Source organism: Pleurodeles waltl, chromosome 6 (genome assembly GCF_031143425.1).
Source record: "Pleurodeles waltl isolate 20211129_DDA chromosome 6, aPleWal1.hap1.20221129, whole genome shotgun sequence".
NCBI classification, from domain to species: Eukaryota; Metazoa; Chordata; class Amphibia; order Caudata; family Salamandridae; genus Pleurodeles; species Pleurodeles waltl.
Window position 1 is genome coordinate 170,609,945 of NC_090445.1, and position 14,962 is coordinate 170,624,906.

Sequence of the window (14,962 nt, forward strand, 5' to 3'; positions counted from 1 at the left end):
CTAAATTTGAGAAAGACCCTAAGAAAGGTGTGGATAAAGCCTGGTCGGGTTGCCAAGATAAAGTTTTGGATTTGGTGGGTCCTCTCACCAGGATTTTCGATTTGGCTGAGGAGGCCAAAATAGACAAATCTTCAATAGACCCTGTGATTCTTTCTAACTAGGCGCAATGCGCCATTTATATGCTTGGAAATGCGAACACCCAATTGTCTATTGAAAGGAGGAAGAGTCTCCTTCTAAAGAGCAAGCCTAAACTGGCATCTTTGGCCTCTAAAGATGAGGGCCCTTTGGCTAAAGGTTTGTTATTTGGAGACTCCTTCATAAAGGAACTGGGCAAGTACGTCTTCACCTTCGCCACCCTGGACAAGGCTCATCTTTCTATTAAAAATATATTTTTGTCACTGGTTTTTGCCAGGGCCAGCAAAGGCAGGAGTCACTTTGCCGGCCACTCCCTCAGAGGTCAATATACCAATCGAGACTCCTACAACCTGCAGAATCAGCTTGATACCTACACAGGATACAAGCCATGCTTCTACCCCCACCGTTCAAGAGGTTATCAAAACAGAGGTTATGTCAACAAAGGAGAGCAGATTTCCGGTAAGTGTTTCCAATTCTGGACTTCCTCCAGTAGGAGGCAGACTGGCTTTGTTTCTAGATTCATGGTTGTTTCTCACGTCAGATCCCTGGATAAGTCAGTCCATTCAAGGTTACCTCTTAGAGTTTTATCAACCCCCAAGTCAGTCCCTTTTTCCTCTTCCCCTGGATTTATCTCAAGAGCAAAACCAACTTCTCCACAACAAAGTCCAGTCCCTTCTCGCCAAACAAGCCATAGAACCAGTTCAATTAAACTCTTCGGGTTTTCTCAGTACCATTTTCCTGGCCCAAAGAAAAAACAGAAGTTTCGACTAGTTTTGAACCTCAAAAAGTTCAACAATTTTGTTGTCTATCGACATTTCAAGATGGAGACTATCCTCGACCTAAGGGATATTTTACTACGAAACGACTCGTTGGTCAGATTAGATCTTCAAGATGCTTACCTCACGGTACCTATTCATCCCTCACACATAAAATGTCTTCAGTTTCAATGGCAAGCCTCTTTAAACCAATTCAAGCTTCTTCCTTTCGGGCTCTCTTCACCAAATTTCACCAAATTTCTCCAGCCTTTAGCAGCCTTTCTCCGCTCTCACGGTGTCCGTCTGATTCTTTACCTAGACAACTTTCCCCTGATAGCACAAGACAAAGACCTTCTTCTTGTTCATCTACATTTTTGTCCAGATCTTCTACTCAAGTTGGGATTCCTTATTAACTTTCAGAAATCAGCCATCATTCCAACTCAAAAATTTGAATTTCTTGGTTTTCTCATAGACACTACTCTTTCAATTCTTCAAATTCCCCAGCACAAAGTCTCCTTAATCAAGAAAGAAATTTGTCAAACTCTGTCCCTTCCTCACATCTCCCTCAGAGCCCTAGCTCGTCTAGTGGGACTTCTCGCTTCCTCTATTCAAGCTATTTTCCCAGGTCCTCTACACTATTGCGCCCTCCAGCGTCTAAAGATACGCCATCTTCTCAGGGGCATGGCCTATTCAGATCCACTTGTTTTAGACTCCGAGTCCAAAGAGGAGCTTCTATGGTGGCTGACTCACCTAGATGCCTGGAACGGCAGAACTATCTTCTCTGCCGCCCAGATCTTGTATTAGAATCCTATGCAAGTCGGACTGGTTGGGGCGCAAGATGTGGTCAGTTCTCGAGTGGAGGCGCATGGTCTCTGAAGGAGTCCTTCTTGCACATTAACAGTTTAGAGATGCTTGTAGGTTCCTTTGCCATTTGCTCCTTTACAAAGGACAGAGTAAGTTGCACCATTTACTCAGGGTGGACAACTTAACCGCCGTCAGGTATATCAACCATGTAGGAGGCACCAGGTCCAAGATTTTGTCTACCCTGGCAAAGCATCTCTGGGAATATTGTCTTCCTCAACAAATTTCAGTCAGAGCAGTTTACCTGCCGGGCAATCTGAACACAGTTGCAGACTGGTACTCCAGACATCTTCACGATTCCAGTGATTGGCAGTTGCACCCTTCAGTGTTCAATCGTCTTATTTCCATCTTTGGTGACATCTCCATAGATCTTTATGCTTCTCGCTTCAATTCCCACCTTCCTTCTTTTTTAAATTGGAGTCCGGATCCGCAGGCTCTTGCCACGGATGCTTTCCTTCAGATTTGGCCATCATCTCTTCTTTACGCTTTTCCTCCCTTCCTTCTGATTCCTCAAGTCCTTGCACAAACGTGCAGACAACAATCCACACTAGTTCTCATAACCCCATTTTGGCAAGCTCAGCCTTGGTATCCAACTTTATTGGAACTAATACCGGACCACCGGGTCTCGCTTCCTCATTTCCCCAACCTCCTCTTAGATCCTCAAGGTCGACAACACCACTTGGTTCTCAACAACTCCTTGTTTCTCATTGCTTGGAGGATTTCAGGTTGTCCTGGAGAACCCCAGGAATTTCGGAGGATGCTCTCAAACTCATCCAACAGTTCAGGGCCCCTGGTACCTCCAAGGCTTACAAATCGGCATGGGCCATTTGGTGCAGCTGGTGTGTGGACAGGAATTCAGATCCCTTTCCAGCTGATGTAGTGTTGGTTGTGAACTTCCTTGCTTCCTTGGCCTCCCAGGGTAAGGCCTATCGCACTATCAACACTTACAGATCTGCCATCTCTGCTGAACATCATGGAGTCAATGGCAGACCGATTGGTGAACATCCTCTCATCTGTCAACTTTTAAAGGGAGTAAGATGTGTTTTTCCTACATCTCCTAAATATAATGTAAAGTGGGATGTTAATTTAGTGTTGAGATTTTTTACGGCCTGGCCGGATAATGATTTCCTCTCTCTTAAGCAGTTTTCCGCAAAATTGACTATGCTTTTATGTCTGATTTCCCTTAAACGAGTGTTGGATGTTAAAGCTTTGGATGTTACCTCCTTTTTCTTCTCTCCTCTTGGTGTTTCTTTTCAGGTCGAAGATGTACTAAAACTAACTTGGCATCTGTTCATTACCCAATGAAAGTACATTTAGAACTTTCTCATGTTTCAGACTCTGTTATTGCTATTCTTTGAATGTGCATAATATGAGCCCCCAGTCTTGTAATAAAATTTAGATTTTCCTAGCCTTGGTGTCTGAAAGGCTAGATTTTATTAAGGACAAGGAGGCGAGTATTATCCCGCCACTCGATTAACCCTTCCCTATTCCTTTATTTCAGTTCCAACTCCCGCTTCCGGCGTTGGCTCTTCCTAATCAACATGATGTTCTTCCATCAAGACAGGATTCTTTCTTCAATGGCTCCCCTTCCTGGGCTCCTGTCTATGTTCACCAGCTTCAGGACTGCTTTATTGACATTCTTACGCTGATATATATTTTTTATGTGATTTTGTTGGTTACTTCTCCTCCTTAGTTCTCGCATCAAGAAAAAGAGGACTTTTTTTGTTCGCAGTTAAGATATTAATAGCTGTATTCAACGTCCTATTGGATATTCCCATTGTGATGTCACTTTGTAGTTTTACTTTGTTAGGAAATGTAGTTTTTCTTCTTTGCTGCTGTTGAAATTAAAGCAAGAAAAGACTGCATACTACTCGTCTCGGTGTCTTTAATAAAATCTAGCCTTTCGACATCAAGGCTAGGAAAATATCAATCCTCCTTCCACCTTCCTCTTCTTCCCTGACCCATTTTCTTCTTTGATGATGGATGCGTCCATTGACAAAAAGTGGGGGCACACAGATCATCTGTAAAATTAGCGGCAAACTGGGCTAAACAGTGGCCTTTCAGGCGGCAGCAGGGTTTGGGGGCACCAGAACACATGGGCCCCCCCACCTTTCTCTCTAACTTGTTGCACATTCTTACTCCCACTTTAGTCCCTTGGTACACCTTTACTACATGTTGATGTTAGGTTAACTGTATTTTTCCTAGGTTGTGATTATTTATAATGTATGGCAAGTATTCTCAGATTGTTTTAATTCACACTGTGCTGGACCATTGAGAATGAATGTACTTTAAAAAAATGCTAAACAAATTAATTCATTCATTCATTCGTTCATTCGTTCATTAATGTGAAAAGTGGGAAGGTGCTACGGACAGGAGCAGCACTTTGGCTAAATTACACTGTGGTCGAGGTTTTCCACATGTTAGTGATTCATAGAGGAAGAAAGGATTTGAAGAGAGAATTGAGGGCAATCAAGGTTTTATAAGTAGACATCTGTGGTATTTTGACCTGACTTCTTCCCATGAAAGTATGGAGAGAGCTGATAAAAGCGCAGGCTGCTGGGTTTGTAGGGAAAATGGTGGGACGTTCATTAATTAGTAGCAATTATTTAATTATGAAAGTATGGAGGGAGGTGATAAAGGCATGAGTGGCTGATAGGGCGCAGCGAAAATTGTACAAGGTCCTGCTCAGCAGAAGGGTTTCTGAGAGTTACAAGCAAAGAGAATCTATTTGAGGGACATAGTTTGACTATGGAAGGGCATGTTTTTCCGTGTTATGTTATGGAACTGTGGGATGTGGTGACACAGGGTTAGGCGAGAGGTATGGTGCTAGCAGGTGAAATGGCTTGTACTGTGGAGTATAGGGGAAGTGTAGCTGAGAGTGTGCAGGTAGACTCCTCAAAGGAGGCGTCTTCCTGAATGTATCTTAGGGACATTTTAGAAGGGTCGACTTCACTGATCAGATGAGCCAGCATGAGGCGGGAGACGTTTGGGTGCAGTTGAGCTGTAGGGTTCTGGAAAGGGACATCAAGGAAACTGGAAAGGAGTTAGACAGAAAGGCAATTGGCGGGACTTAATAAAGAGATGGTGACAAAGGAGGTGCAGAGATTTAAGGATGTAGGAGATTTTGATTATTATTAGGATGGCAAAGGGTGAGTTGCCTGTTAAGTAAGTTTACTGTATTTATAATATGAGTGTGTTTGGCCTATAAAGTATTTCAAGGGATTGGTTTTCTTAGTGCATCCCTGTCTCAATAGTCACTCAACACCACAGCGGCGTCCATCCCACACTGATAATATCGCTCAATATTTAAGTTCGTTTTTTCCTCCTTCTGTTTTGGCAGAGCTAGAAAACTTATGAGAAAAATATATTCACTGAAAAGGTTACTACATGGTGGGTTGAGTGCCACAATCATATTTTCACTACAGTAGTCCTAGATGTATAGAGAGCTTGTAGGAGCTGCATCGACTGATATCGGAAAACAAGTCACCCAACTTAGTTATACAGAGGGACACTAGGCCATGTCACAGTCCATGTCACAGAGGTGTGCTACTCTCCTGATGGTTGTGTCAGTTTAGGCTTCAAGCACCTCAGCTCTCCCATGTGACTCCTAAGGGTGTTCTTACTTTGCCGAGGGATAAGCAGTAAAGCAGTGAGGCAGTGATGAAACCATGTGAGCCAGTGTGAGGGTACAGCCCTACTGTGGTTGCAGGAAGAGTTTGGCACAACTTGGATCCCTGGACTGGAGAACGCATCCTGGTACCTGGTTGTGTGCAGAATTCATGCCAACCTTCAGCATGAGAGAGGTCATATATACCCTTTCCCATGCACCTAGGTTGGTAGAACTATTGGGGTGATTTGCCATGCATTGCACAGTTAATGTTCTGAAGGACTCCTTTTTACCACCAGCTTTCAACCAATGCTTCTACAGTGGTAGGAGACCTAGGAATTTGCTCATTGGTTATTCCGTTTGTTTAGGTGCTGCAAAACCCAGCGCTTACCCATGGACCCGGATACCATTCCCAACGTGCAAGTGCACTCAAGAATAAATTATTCCACCTCTTGGGAAAGGGGAGTAAAGGTGGATGGCCAATGTAAAGCATGTCACTGACTTTCCTGCAACATTCTCTCCTAGGGAACATAGGCGGGATGATGATGAAACATGTTCTCAGCACTTCCCACTTCTAAACCAATCATATCACGGCTCTTTGTGTGAATCAGATTCCGTCTCAATGCTGACATTTGGCCTTTCAGAACTAATTTTCACTATGATTCATGTGTAACTAGAACATCGGGGAAGGACATTTTTATACTTCACAAGCTTCAATAAAAAAGATGCTATAATTTTCAAGTTTTTATTTAAAAAAATATTATGCCTTCATAAGTTAGCTCAATTTCTGTAAATACAACACCTTCTGTACATTATCCATGTGGATTCACAATGTTCGTAGTTAACCAGCTTTAGATAGAAAAATAAATATTTGTAAAATACAAACAAAAATGAATGATCCTATTCACAAATTAGACTTCAAGAAAGAAAACCCCACTCAAGTCACAAAACAGTTATCGATTTCAACCAGTGGGTGATATTTCAATTAATTCTGACTTGAACATCATCCCACTCAGTCCAGCAGGTGCGCATGTAAGTCGTAAGACTTGGACCTCTTTACCACTTCAAATCCCTGAGTCACGATTTATGTCGTAGTTTGCACCCTATGACTAGATTTGTTCATGTACTCATTGATTTTTCCTTTCTTGACAACCTTTCCTTCTGATCAGATGTCGTTCTGGGATTCTGCACTCAGCTCCACATGAACAACACGCCTCCGTGAAGCAGCCAGGAATTGGGGAAATGCTTCATTAGGTAGTACTTCCTAATTGACTCAATTTAGAACCTTTCCCTCCCTCCTCAGTAAAGGTTGATGGATTTTCACCGCCTCGAAAGTCTATATATTGTATGAATGGTGTTAGCTTTACAGAGAAGAAGAATTCATGCCTGTGTCCCATGTCCTATGCTGAATTCTTCAGTCTTGCCAAACCTTGAGTCTGAACCTTTGGCATATCTTCGAAGTTCAGCAGCTTTTGAAATGTCATCCTCCGGAGGTCTAGAGTGTCTGCCATCTTAGTTCTGTCTGGCACTGTCTGAGAAAGGACCCAGTGCTGACAGCACACAACACCAGACACTCTCAATGGCCTGAAGGACACGCTGCATTCAGGCACAAAGACGAGAATTTCTTCGATGTACTGGTGTGGCCCAAAGTGTTGAACCTCAGCTGGAGTGATATGCTTTGTCTTTATGTAGTGGACATTTTACACGTCCTCCTATAAAGCTTTCTTGTCCTGGTGGCTCAGAGCCTGTGACACACAGTAAGGGATGATCCCAACAACAACAAGTGGTACAGCTGCACTCTTACAGAACGACAACACGTAGAACAACAGCTCCATCTTTGTTGGTGGCTTGAAGGAGTCGAAGAGATGGAGGAGGATGAGGCAGGAGACGATGCAGTACAGACGGAAAGTCACCTGCGCCCCTTGTTTCCCCCTGCAGCTCTCCTGGTACATACGTGAGTTGAGAGCCAGCCCCAGGCCGCAGAAGATCCCCAGGTTCCTGAGCAGGCCGGCAAAGGGGGTGGTGTCGATGTGGATCCACTCGGGCCTCGAGCACCAGCGCTTGGCTTTCTCCAGGGTCCAGAGAAGGTCCACACCCAGGGTTTTCAGAATGAGGTAGAAACCCAGGGCAAAGATGAAGAGGAAGAGGGTAGTGTAGAGGTATCTCTTCAGGCTTGTCTTGTAGATGGAGGGGATGTGGTGGAAAGCTTCAGCAACAGCCATGCCTGTAAATAGAAAAGATAAAGAACATTAAGAATAGCATTACGGGCGATTGAGAAAATGAAACGTCTTAGGAAAGGCTATTTAGCAAACACTAAAACTCCAGAGCACCAGTAATATTAACTCAGAGGCCACAATGAGACCACGTGAACATCCTAATTTGACTGTAAAGATCAGATTCTTTGCAAGGTGCAGAGTACAGGGTGAACCATTCCCCATCAGGTGAGACTGTTCAAAGACACGCTCTCTAAGATTATCTAGATTACTAGTTCTTCTCCATAAGAAAAAAGGGAGGACAGGGACTAGTCACAACACTGACCTGAAATGACCCCGGTGATGACTTGATGCGGAAAGTGAGCCGCAAGGAATATTCTGGACAAACAAACACAGATCTGTACCACCCAGAACCCTGTCCAGACAGCACTGCGGAGACACCTGGAACACAAGAAAATGAGGAAAAACATTAACGAAAATGCAATTAAGTAATGTGATCATCAGAACTACATCAGGTGCATGTCTGACAGTGGCCTGTGACACAAAATATTGAGAAAGTGTTCAAGGGAAGATTAATTTATCAGACAAAAGGACGCCAGAAAGACGTAAGAAACGTCTCCATCGTGCATGCTTAGGCTACTAATGACAACTAAGAGAAGATGTGATGCACATGGAGAACGGCTAGCCTATGTATACATCAAAATGACCTATGTATGCCTCGAGCCTGACAAAATGATTGTCAGTACTTCTGGAGGTGTTCTTCACAAAGGAAACAAGAAAAGAAATATATATTTTTTTATCAAATAAAAGCAGCACTCACGGTGACCTAGCAATGAAAAACAATTTGCTTTCTTGCCAGGAAGGTGCTGATCGCTGATCACATATGTTTACTCTAGTGGCCATTTACTGATTTGCAACACAAATTCTCCTGCAGTCACGGGAGGTGTAACTCTGCCAGCTGACATAGAGCCGCCTGGCCCTTGTTCAGTCCAGTGACGAGAAACTGAACAAACCAAGAAGCCAAATACTGGCCATCTAGCCAAGAAGATGGAAATCTACTGTTCTAACAACAGAGTAAATCAGTGGTTTGCTTATTTTACACTTGGCTTTCTACGGCACTAGATTCCAGGGGCATCAAAGCTTCTGACTGATGTATGAATGTTGTAAAGTGGAAAGAGAATTCAGTCATAAATGTACTGGTTCAAAATGAGATGACTGTCACTCCCCAAAGGAAAGACTTGACCTTGGTGAGTCTAGTATCTCTATAGCTGTTAACTGCTACCTCTCCCACATATTCCTCTTTACTAGTGGAAAGTGCCCCCTTTAGATACTCCAAGTCATCTGATTTGCTTTTCATCACTCACCAGTTCTTGAACGTGGGAGGGTTCTTCTTCAGCACAATGGAGAGAAGTGAGGTCACCATCACATAGTAAACTCCAGCGGCTCCCATGGCATGACCAGAGGGACTCCCTGCGGACACGAATGAAAGGTATCCTATAAAGAGCAGGTCCATTGGAAGCTTACAAGGTGATTGCTTATTATAAAGAACTTACTGATCTTTTATAGTTATAATTCCAAAAGAAACTATTGCACCTCTTAGAGAAGCTACCATTTATAGGGGAGTCATACTAAGGGGCCTAGTCAAAGCTCCCCCGTTAATTTATGGGGAGGATCGGGAGGTGGACCCCCACCAGTTCTTTCTGTTCCTCCCCTGAGATCAGGTTACATTTATGGCATGCAACACAAACCTTAAGGTGCTTGCACTCTCTATACTCTATCTTTGGAGGCCATAAATTGATTTATCAACATGACAGGATTTCTTAAGAATAGTTGAAGCCTCGTCTGGTCTTTAGAATAACCAACAAATATGGTAATAAAAACTATTGGTAGCATTTAAGCGTAAACAAATTATGCAGACACAAGTATATATTTCCGAAAAGCCTGGCCCTCTTTCTCTGGAGATAAGTGGTTACCTAATGGGAGATTACAAACCGCATACAAATGATATTTTATTCACAAGATCTCAGGTGCTCACCTGGACCGGTCTCACAGGTGACCGGGTACTGCTCGATGACCGGTGCTGATGTGTTGTTGTAATAATCAGTGTCATGGACCCACCAGTACGGTCTCTGCCCGGACAGAATCCTGCAATTCAAAATGAAGGGGGTAATGGCAGACAGAGGCTAAATGCAAACAATAATACTAGGAATTGATGACATGAAAGTACCTATCAGTCAGTAAGATAACTCAATGAGCTGAGGTTCTCTACAGTGAAACTTTTATTATTCCATCCTAGTGAAACCCCATTGGCTTCTATTAAATTGGAACTCCTTGTAGGGGACAGAAAAAATGACCTTCCAAGACAAAAGCCACTTTAGTAAATTGGTCAATCAAGCATTTGTGCCGCACTGAGATGTTCTGGATGTGCTGTGTTGTGTGTATAACCTGGGATAGCAAAGGAAACAACCTTTCACATAAGAAGTTGGTCTGTTCGTCCCGTTTTAAGTAATGTGAAGGAGGTCCCTACACCTTCCATGCTGTCAAAATGAACCAGAGAGTAGTCACTCAGACACTGCTCGTGAAAATTTGGGAGCAACGTGTACTGGAGCCAATTACAAGGCAGAATTCTGACTAAGCTGTGAGACGAAAACTCCGATTGGATGCCAGAGTCAAGGGCTATGGAATAAACAATGTGGTAGCTGCATCTGCAGACCAGTTCGAGGTATAATCAGTGGCGGCTGTAGTTAAGTGCTATTGGTCTCATTCAGTCTGGCCATTCATTATTCTGCCTCAAAATGCACAATGAGTTGTGTCTCAAACTTTACTTATCGGTATTCCCATATAGTGCTGCAGGAGCAGCCCCTCCCTCTCACACAAAATTGCATTGGTTACAGGCACTTGCTGCAATTTTTTTGTTCAATTTAGGGATCAGTGGTACAATTGAGGAATAATACACACACTGATGCGGATTCTCAAGAGCATTCATGAGTAAGTGAGGCAGAACCACAGGAGTACTCTTTTCCGTACTCTTACATGCTAAGAAAGTTAAGTCAATGGAAAGCAGGCGTGCAAGAGCGAGCAAGCACAGTTTACACACAGCTCTCAATAGGCAGCTGAACAAAAACAGGCACATAACCAGTTGTGCCTCTGTGCGCTATCACCAGTGGAGAAATGAAGAGCGCACTTTCTCAGTACTATTGCTCTACGTTGGTGCATTTTGCATTGTTTGATCAACTTTCAGTAGAAGCTGATGAGCTCATAGAAGTCACTTACATTTTAATATGTTTACACGGTAATATAAACTATCACTGAGATTCATTTTAGTCCATTTTACAACATTTCTGAACCAGTCTTTCCACTAACCAGTTTTAAGCCAGTGCTACCAAATTATTTGGCAAATGCTTTAACTGGGAGAGGGGATAACAAGTAAGTCTCATTCTTGATAGAAATATTACAAAATTGGCAAATAAATGGAAATCTATTATAATTTTTTTATGGGGATTCAGAGCACATAACCCTTGCATTCTTCGTAGCTGGATATCCTGTACATTAAATGGCATGTTTTTCACCCTAGGCTCCTCCTCAGATCAGGCACCAACATAAGTGGAGGTGTTTTTGTGGCAGCTGATTGCTGGTGTCACTCCTCTGGATGTATTACGTTGCCAGAGTAGATAGAGGCTGGGGTAGAGCTCTATGTACCAGTCAAACCCGCATGTTTTTTTAGTATTTGCCTAATTGCATTGAATACAGTTAGCCAGTAGGTCTCTTACCTAGTGGGCTATTAACACTCTCTACAGTCAAACACATAAGCACTCCAGTGTTTTGAAATCGGTAATAAAATCCCTAATTTTTTCATATGTTTGCTCAATGTACTTAATGCAAACGTTGGCTAAAATTACCCAAACTTGCCATTTAGTTTAGACCCAGTTTTTATATTTTGTTTGGGGTCGGTTGTTATCACTGGGAATCACGCAAAGTAGTTGGGAGGAGAGGAAGCCCGACCTTCAGAGAAAACTGGGAGATTTCAAGAGGGACACAGTGCTTCTGGAAGGACAACAGGTCTGGGGCAGAGTCAGTCACCTTTCATGCAGCTTGATTTGTGACTCAATCTCCTTCAACTCTGCTGTTCTTCCAACTGCACTCATAGTACATGAAGATAATCTAAGTTTCACACACACTTCACACCTGGGGAAACGCAAGCTGTGTTTCCCCAGCCTCACTTCTCAATGGTACCCCTTAGATAAAGGCTTCTGAGTACAGGACAGCGTGGGCTCTCCCTCCTCGGCATCACCTCTCCCTAGTAGGTCTTTCAGCCTCGACATAAGCTCAGACGTCATTCTTAGGCCTACAATTTCTATGGCTTTGCTCCAGTGCTAGTAGAAGTCATGTTGATGCTAAGTAATGCAGAGTGGCACATGCTGTGTACTGTCCACCACAATAGGTGAGTTGTGCTGGAAAGGTGAACCTTTCACAGCTCAAAAACCACTTTGTGCCGCTTTACACAAAGGGAGCATTTCTGGAGTGGATCAGCACAATCGTTTTCACGAAAAGCTGCTAAAATTGCCAGACCGAACTTCGTAACAAAACTAACACTTAAAGCAGTTGCAAACAAGAGTTGATTTTTCAAAAAGAGATGCATTTCTTGTGTTCTGCAGTGCTTCTCAATAATCCAGAGAGCCAGAAAACCCGAGGCCTTCTGTCCATCAGATTTACACTGTGGTTCTACAAAGACGGATAATTTCAAATAACGAGCATTTAGAATTTAAAGTTACTAGTTCTGGGGGGGGGGCACATTCCTTCTACACAGTCTCATGTCTCCAGGATGGGTGTTGGTCACTTCTGTTGCAATGAATGCTGGCATCTGTGGGACTCATGCAGTCCGACCGTGAGGCTACGTGCCGGGTACTCAACAGCAGCCAGGTTAAACCAACCTCCAAAGGGTTCCTGTATTCAGACATACATAACCCCAATGCCCCGGCTCCCTCTGTAAGGAACTCTTGGTCTTGGAAACTTCCATTTGTAGAGGGGAAGTGAGAATCGGGGTGTCTGTCCCCAGGCACCAGAGGTCCTATGGTCCTCTTCTCCAAAACGGAAGAAGGTGGTACCAAGCCTCACTCTTCAATATAATCCGGGGTCTTTGGTGAGCTTTAGTTTTTAAGACACTCTAAAATGAGCCATACATTTATGAAAAACCACACAAGGCTCTTAGCAATCATCTACACCAAGCTGACACCAAAAACTAATAACACAGCAGACAAGAGATCATCAGAGCTGAACTCACACTAATCAGCTATCAGAAGTCTAAGCACAAACTCCAAAGCAGAAGTATTGGTGCTGGATGATCAGAGGCTGTGGGCCTGTGTTCTGCAAAACCTGAGATCAGTGATTCCTGGGACTAGAAAGATCAGATCTTAGGTTCCGGGAAAAATTCCTCCTGGAAGGCATCCCATTCAACATTTATGCCAATTTTAGAGAAGGATAGATTTGTTAAGTTTTCAAGAATTGTATGCAATTTGAAGTGGATAAATGGATGTAAGAGTAGATGGTGGACTCTCTTAAGTTCGGGGAGATCAGAGAAGAAACCCAAAGTGTTTAGCAAGTAGAATATTTCACTAACTGGTTCATCCATAGCCCACTCAAGTGAAACAAACCCAGAGCACTTAGAAGAGGGGGTTTTGTCAATCAGATAATTTCCCTAGCTAGAGTCAGACTGAGCTGGCTCTGCACATTTGGCAATACAGGCAGCCACACAGGTTGGCAGATAGGGGTGACGGCTTTGTCTTAAGGTGAGGAATAATATGATGTTAAATCGCAGAGGACAGCATACATTATTAGACTAGACCTGAAATTATAGATACCATATTCCCACCACCCGGGTAGGTCCTGTGGGCACAGTACTCACCATTTGAAGACGAGGTTGAGCCAGTCTCCGATCACGGCCACCCAGATGAGCTTGATGCCCACCGCCTCGCACAGGTGGAACCAGATGGGGAAGAAGACGAAGAAGGTGTTGCGGAGGTCAGCGGCGAAGGAGACAAACATGAACCAGTCCTGGGAGCTCTTGTAGTTCACCTGGAGGTACTGCACCATCTGGGCCCCGGAGTCGTGGAGGAGATCCATGCCGGTCTCCATGTTAGCGCTATGGTGTCAACAGTCGGGCTGGTGTGAGCTCTGCCTGTATCTCTGTAGCTCTCTGCTTCTGCTGACCCTGCACCGCTCCTGCTCCCTTTATACCATCCTGACCTCTTGTTTGTCGTTCACTGACGTCACGGCCAATGATCTTTGAACCCAAAAAACACACTTTCAACAGAATAAAGAAAACAGCCAAACACTGGAACATGGACGTAGATGATGGACACGTTCAAAGAAGTGCTTGCGTAAGAAACACCCTGCTGTACTACACACTGTACCTGTGGGCCATTAACCCGATGTGCTTTGTTATACGTTTTTTTTAATTGATTCTGAAACAGCTTCTAAAAGTAACCTCGTTAAGCACAATTTTGACAACCAATACATGCTATTGAGTATTGATTAATGTCTGAACTTGGAGGTGTGCGAAATTACGAAGGTTTCCCAATCAAAACATTGCTAATTGTGTTTCAAAAGATGCAATCTTTGTGAAGCTCAGAATAATTCAACATTTTTGAAAAAAAAGCAAGCATGGGCGATTCGTACACAACCCTCTGAAAAAAAAACTTTTGCCTAAGGAAAATCCTGCCTCAGAACCACTTTTTTTTGCAGGACTTTTCACCTGCAGGTTAATTTGTGCAAAGGTGATAAAACGGCAACTTTGTGAAGCTATCAGTGTTGTCACCTACGCAAAGCTTTGCCGTCAACATTCTAATTTTGTACACAATAGTTTGCAGACTGCCTCAATACCCACAAAACTTTAATAATTGTCGAATCACCTGTAGCGGTCTTGTAGGGTAAAATCCTAATGTCTTCAACAAGTCCGTGCCTGCGAACGCCTGGCAGGAGTAGGACAGAGTCAATCACATGTGCGGCACTTACCTGTGTACAATCTATACTAAACTTTCAGAGGTCCTGGCCTGTAGGAAAGTCTCCTTTGTTCCGTGTGTGCCAGTCAGTCACTCCATTAGGTCTGCTCTTTGGCTTGCACTTCTTTCCAACGAAAAGAGTTCTGGGCAATCATTGTGCCAATCTTGTGCCCTGTACTCACAGTTGGCTCAGGCCTCCTGGGCACTGCGTTCTTGTCCCAGATTATGTAGCCTTTTCTTGTTACCATGTGCCACAGAGTGCAAACTACTGCCTTGGAGAATATGCCACTAACCTGTAGGCATCTGTCAACCTACAACAACGGGATCTATACAGAGCGTGATCGAGGAGCAGCAGGTCGATTCCCCTTGACCCCTAGCCAGGGCATTAGTGGA

At 43.7% G+C, this 14,962-nt stretch overlaps 1 protein-coding gene across 1 annotated transcript; it reads right to left on the minus strand.

The window, feature by feature from the left end:
* Nucleotides 1-6,127: 6,127 nt before the first annotated feature.
* Nucleotides 6,128-13,756, minus strand: LOC138299476 (glucose-6-phosphatase catalytic subunit 1-like). The gene is made up of 5 exons (XM_069237744.1): nt 13,474-13,756; nt 9,607-9,716; nt 8,936-9,041; nt 7,897-8,012; nt 6,128-7,582 (listed from the first exon to the last, which is right to left on the minus strand). Exons 1-5 carry the CDS (start codon nt 13,701-13,703, stop codon nt 7,071-7,073), a joined length of 1,074 nt encoding a protein of 357 aa, XP_069093845.1. The 5' UTR covers nt 13,704-13,756; the 3' UTR covers nt 6,128-7,070.
* Between the last annotated feature and the right edge of the window lie 1,206 nt (nt 13,757-14,962).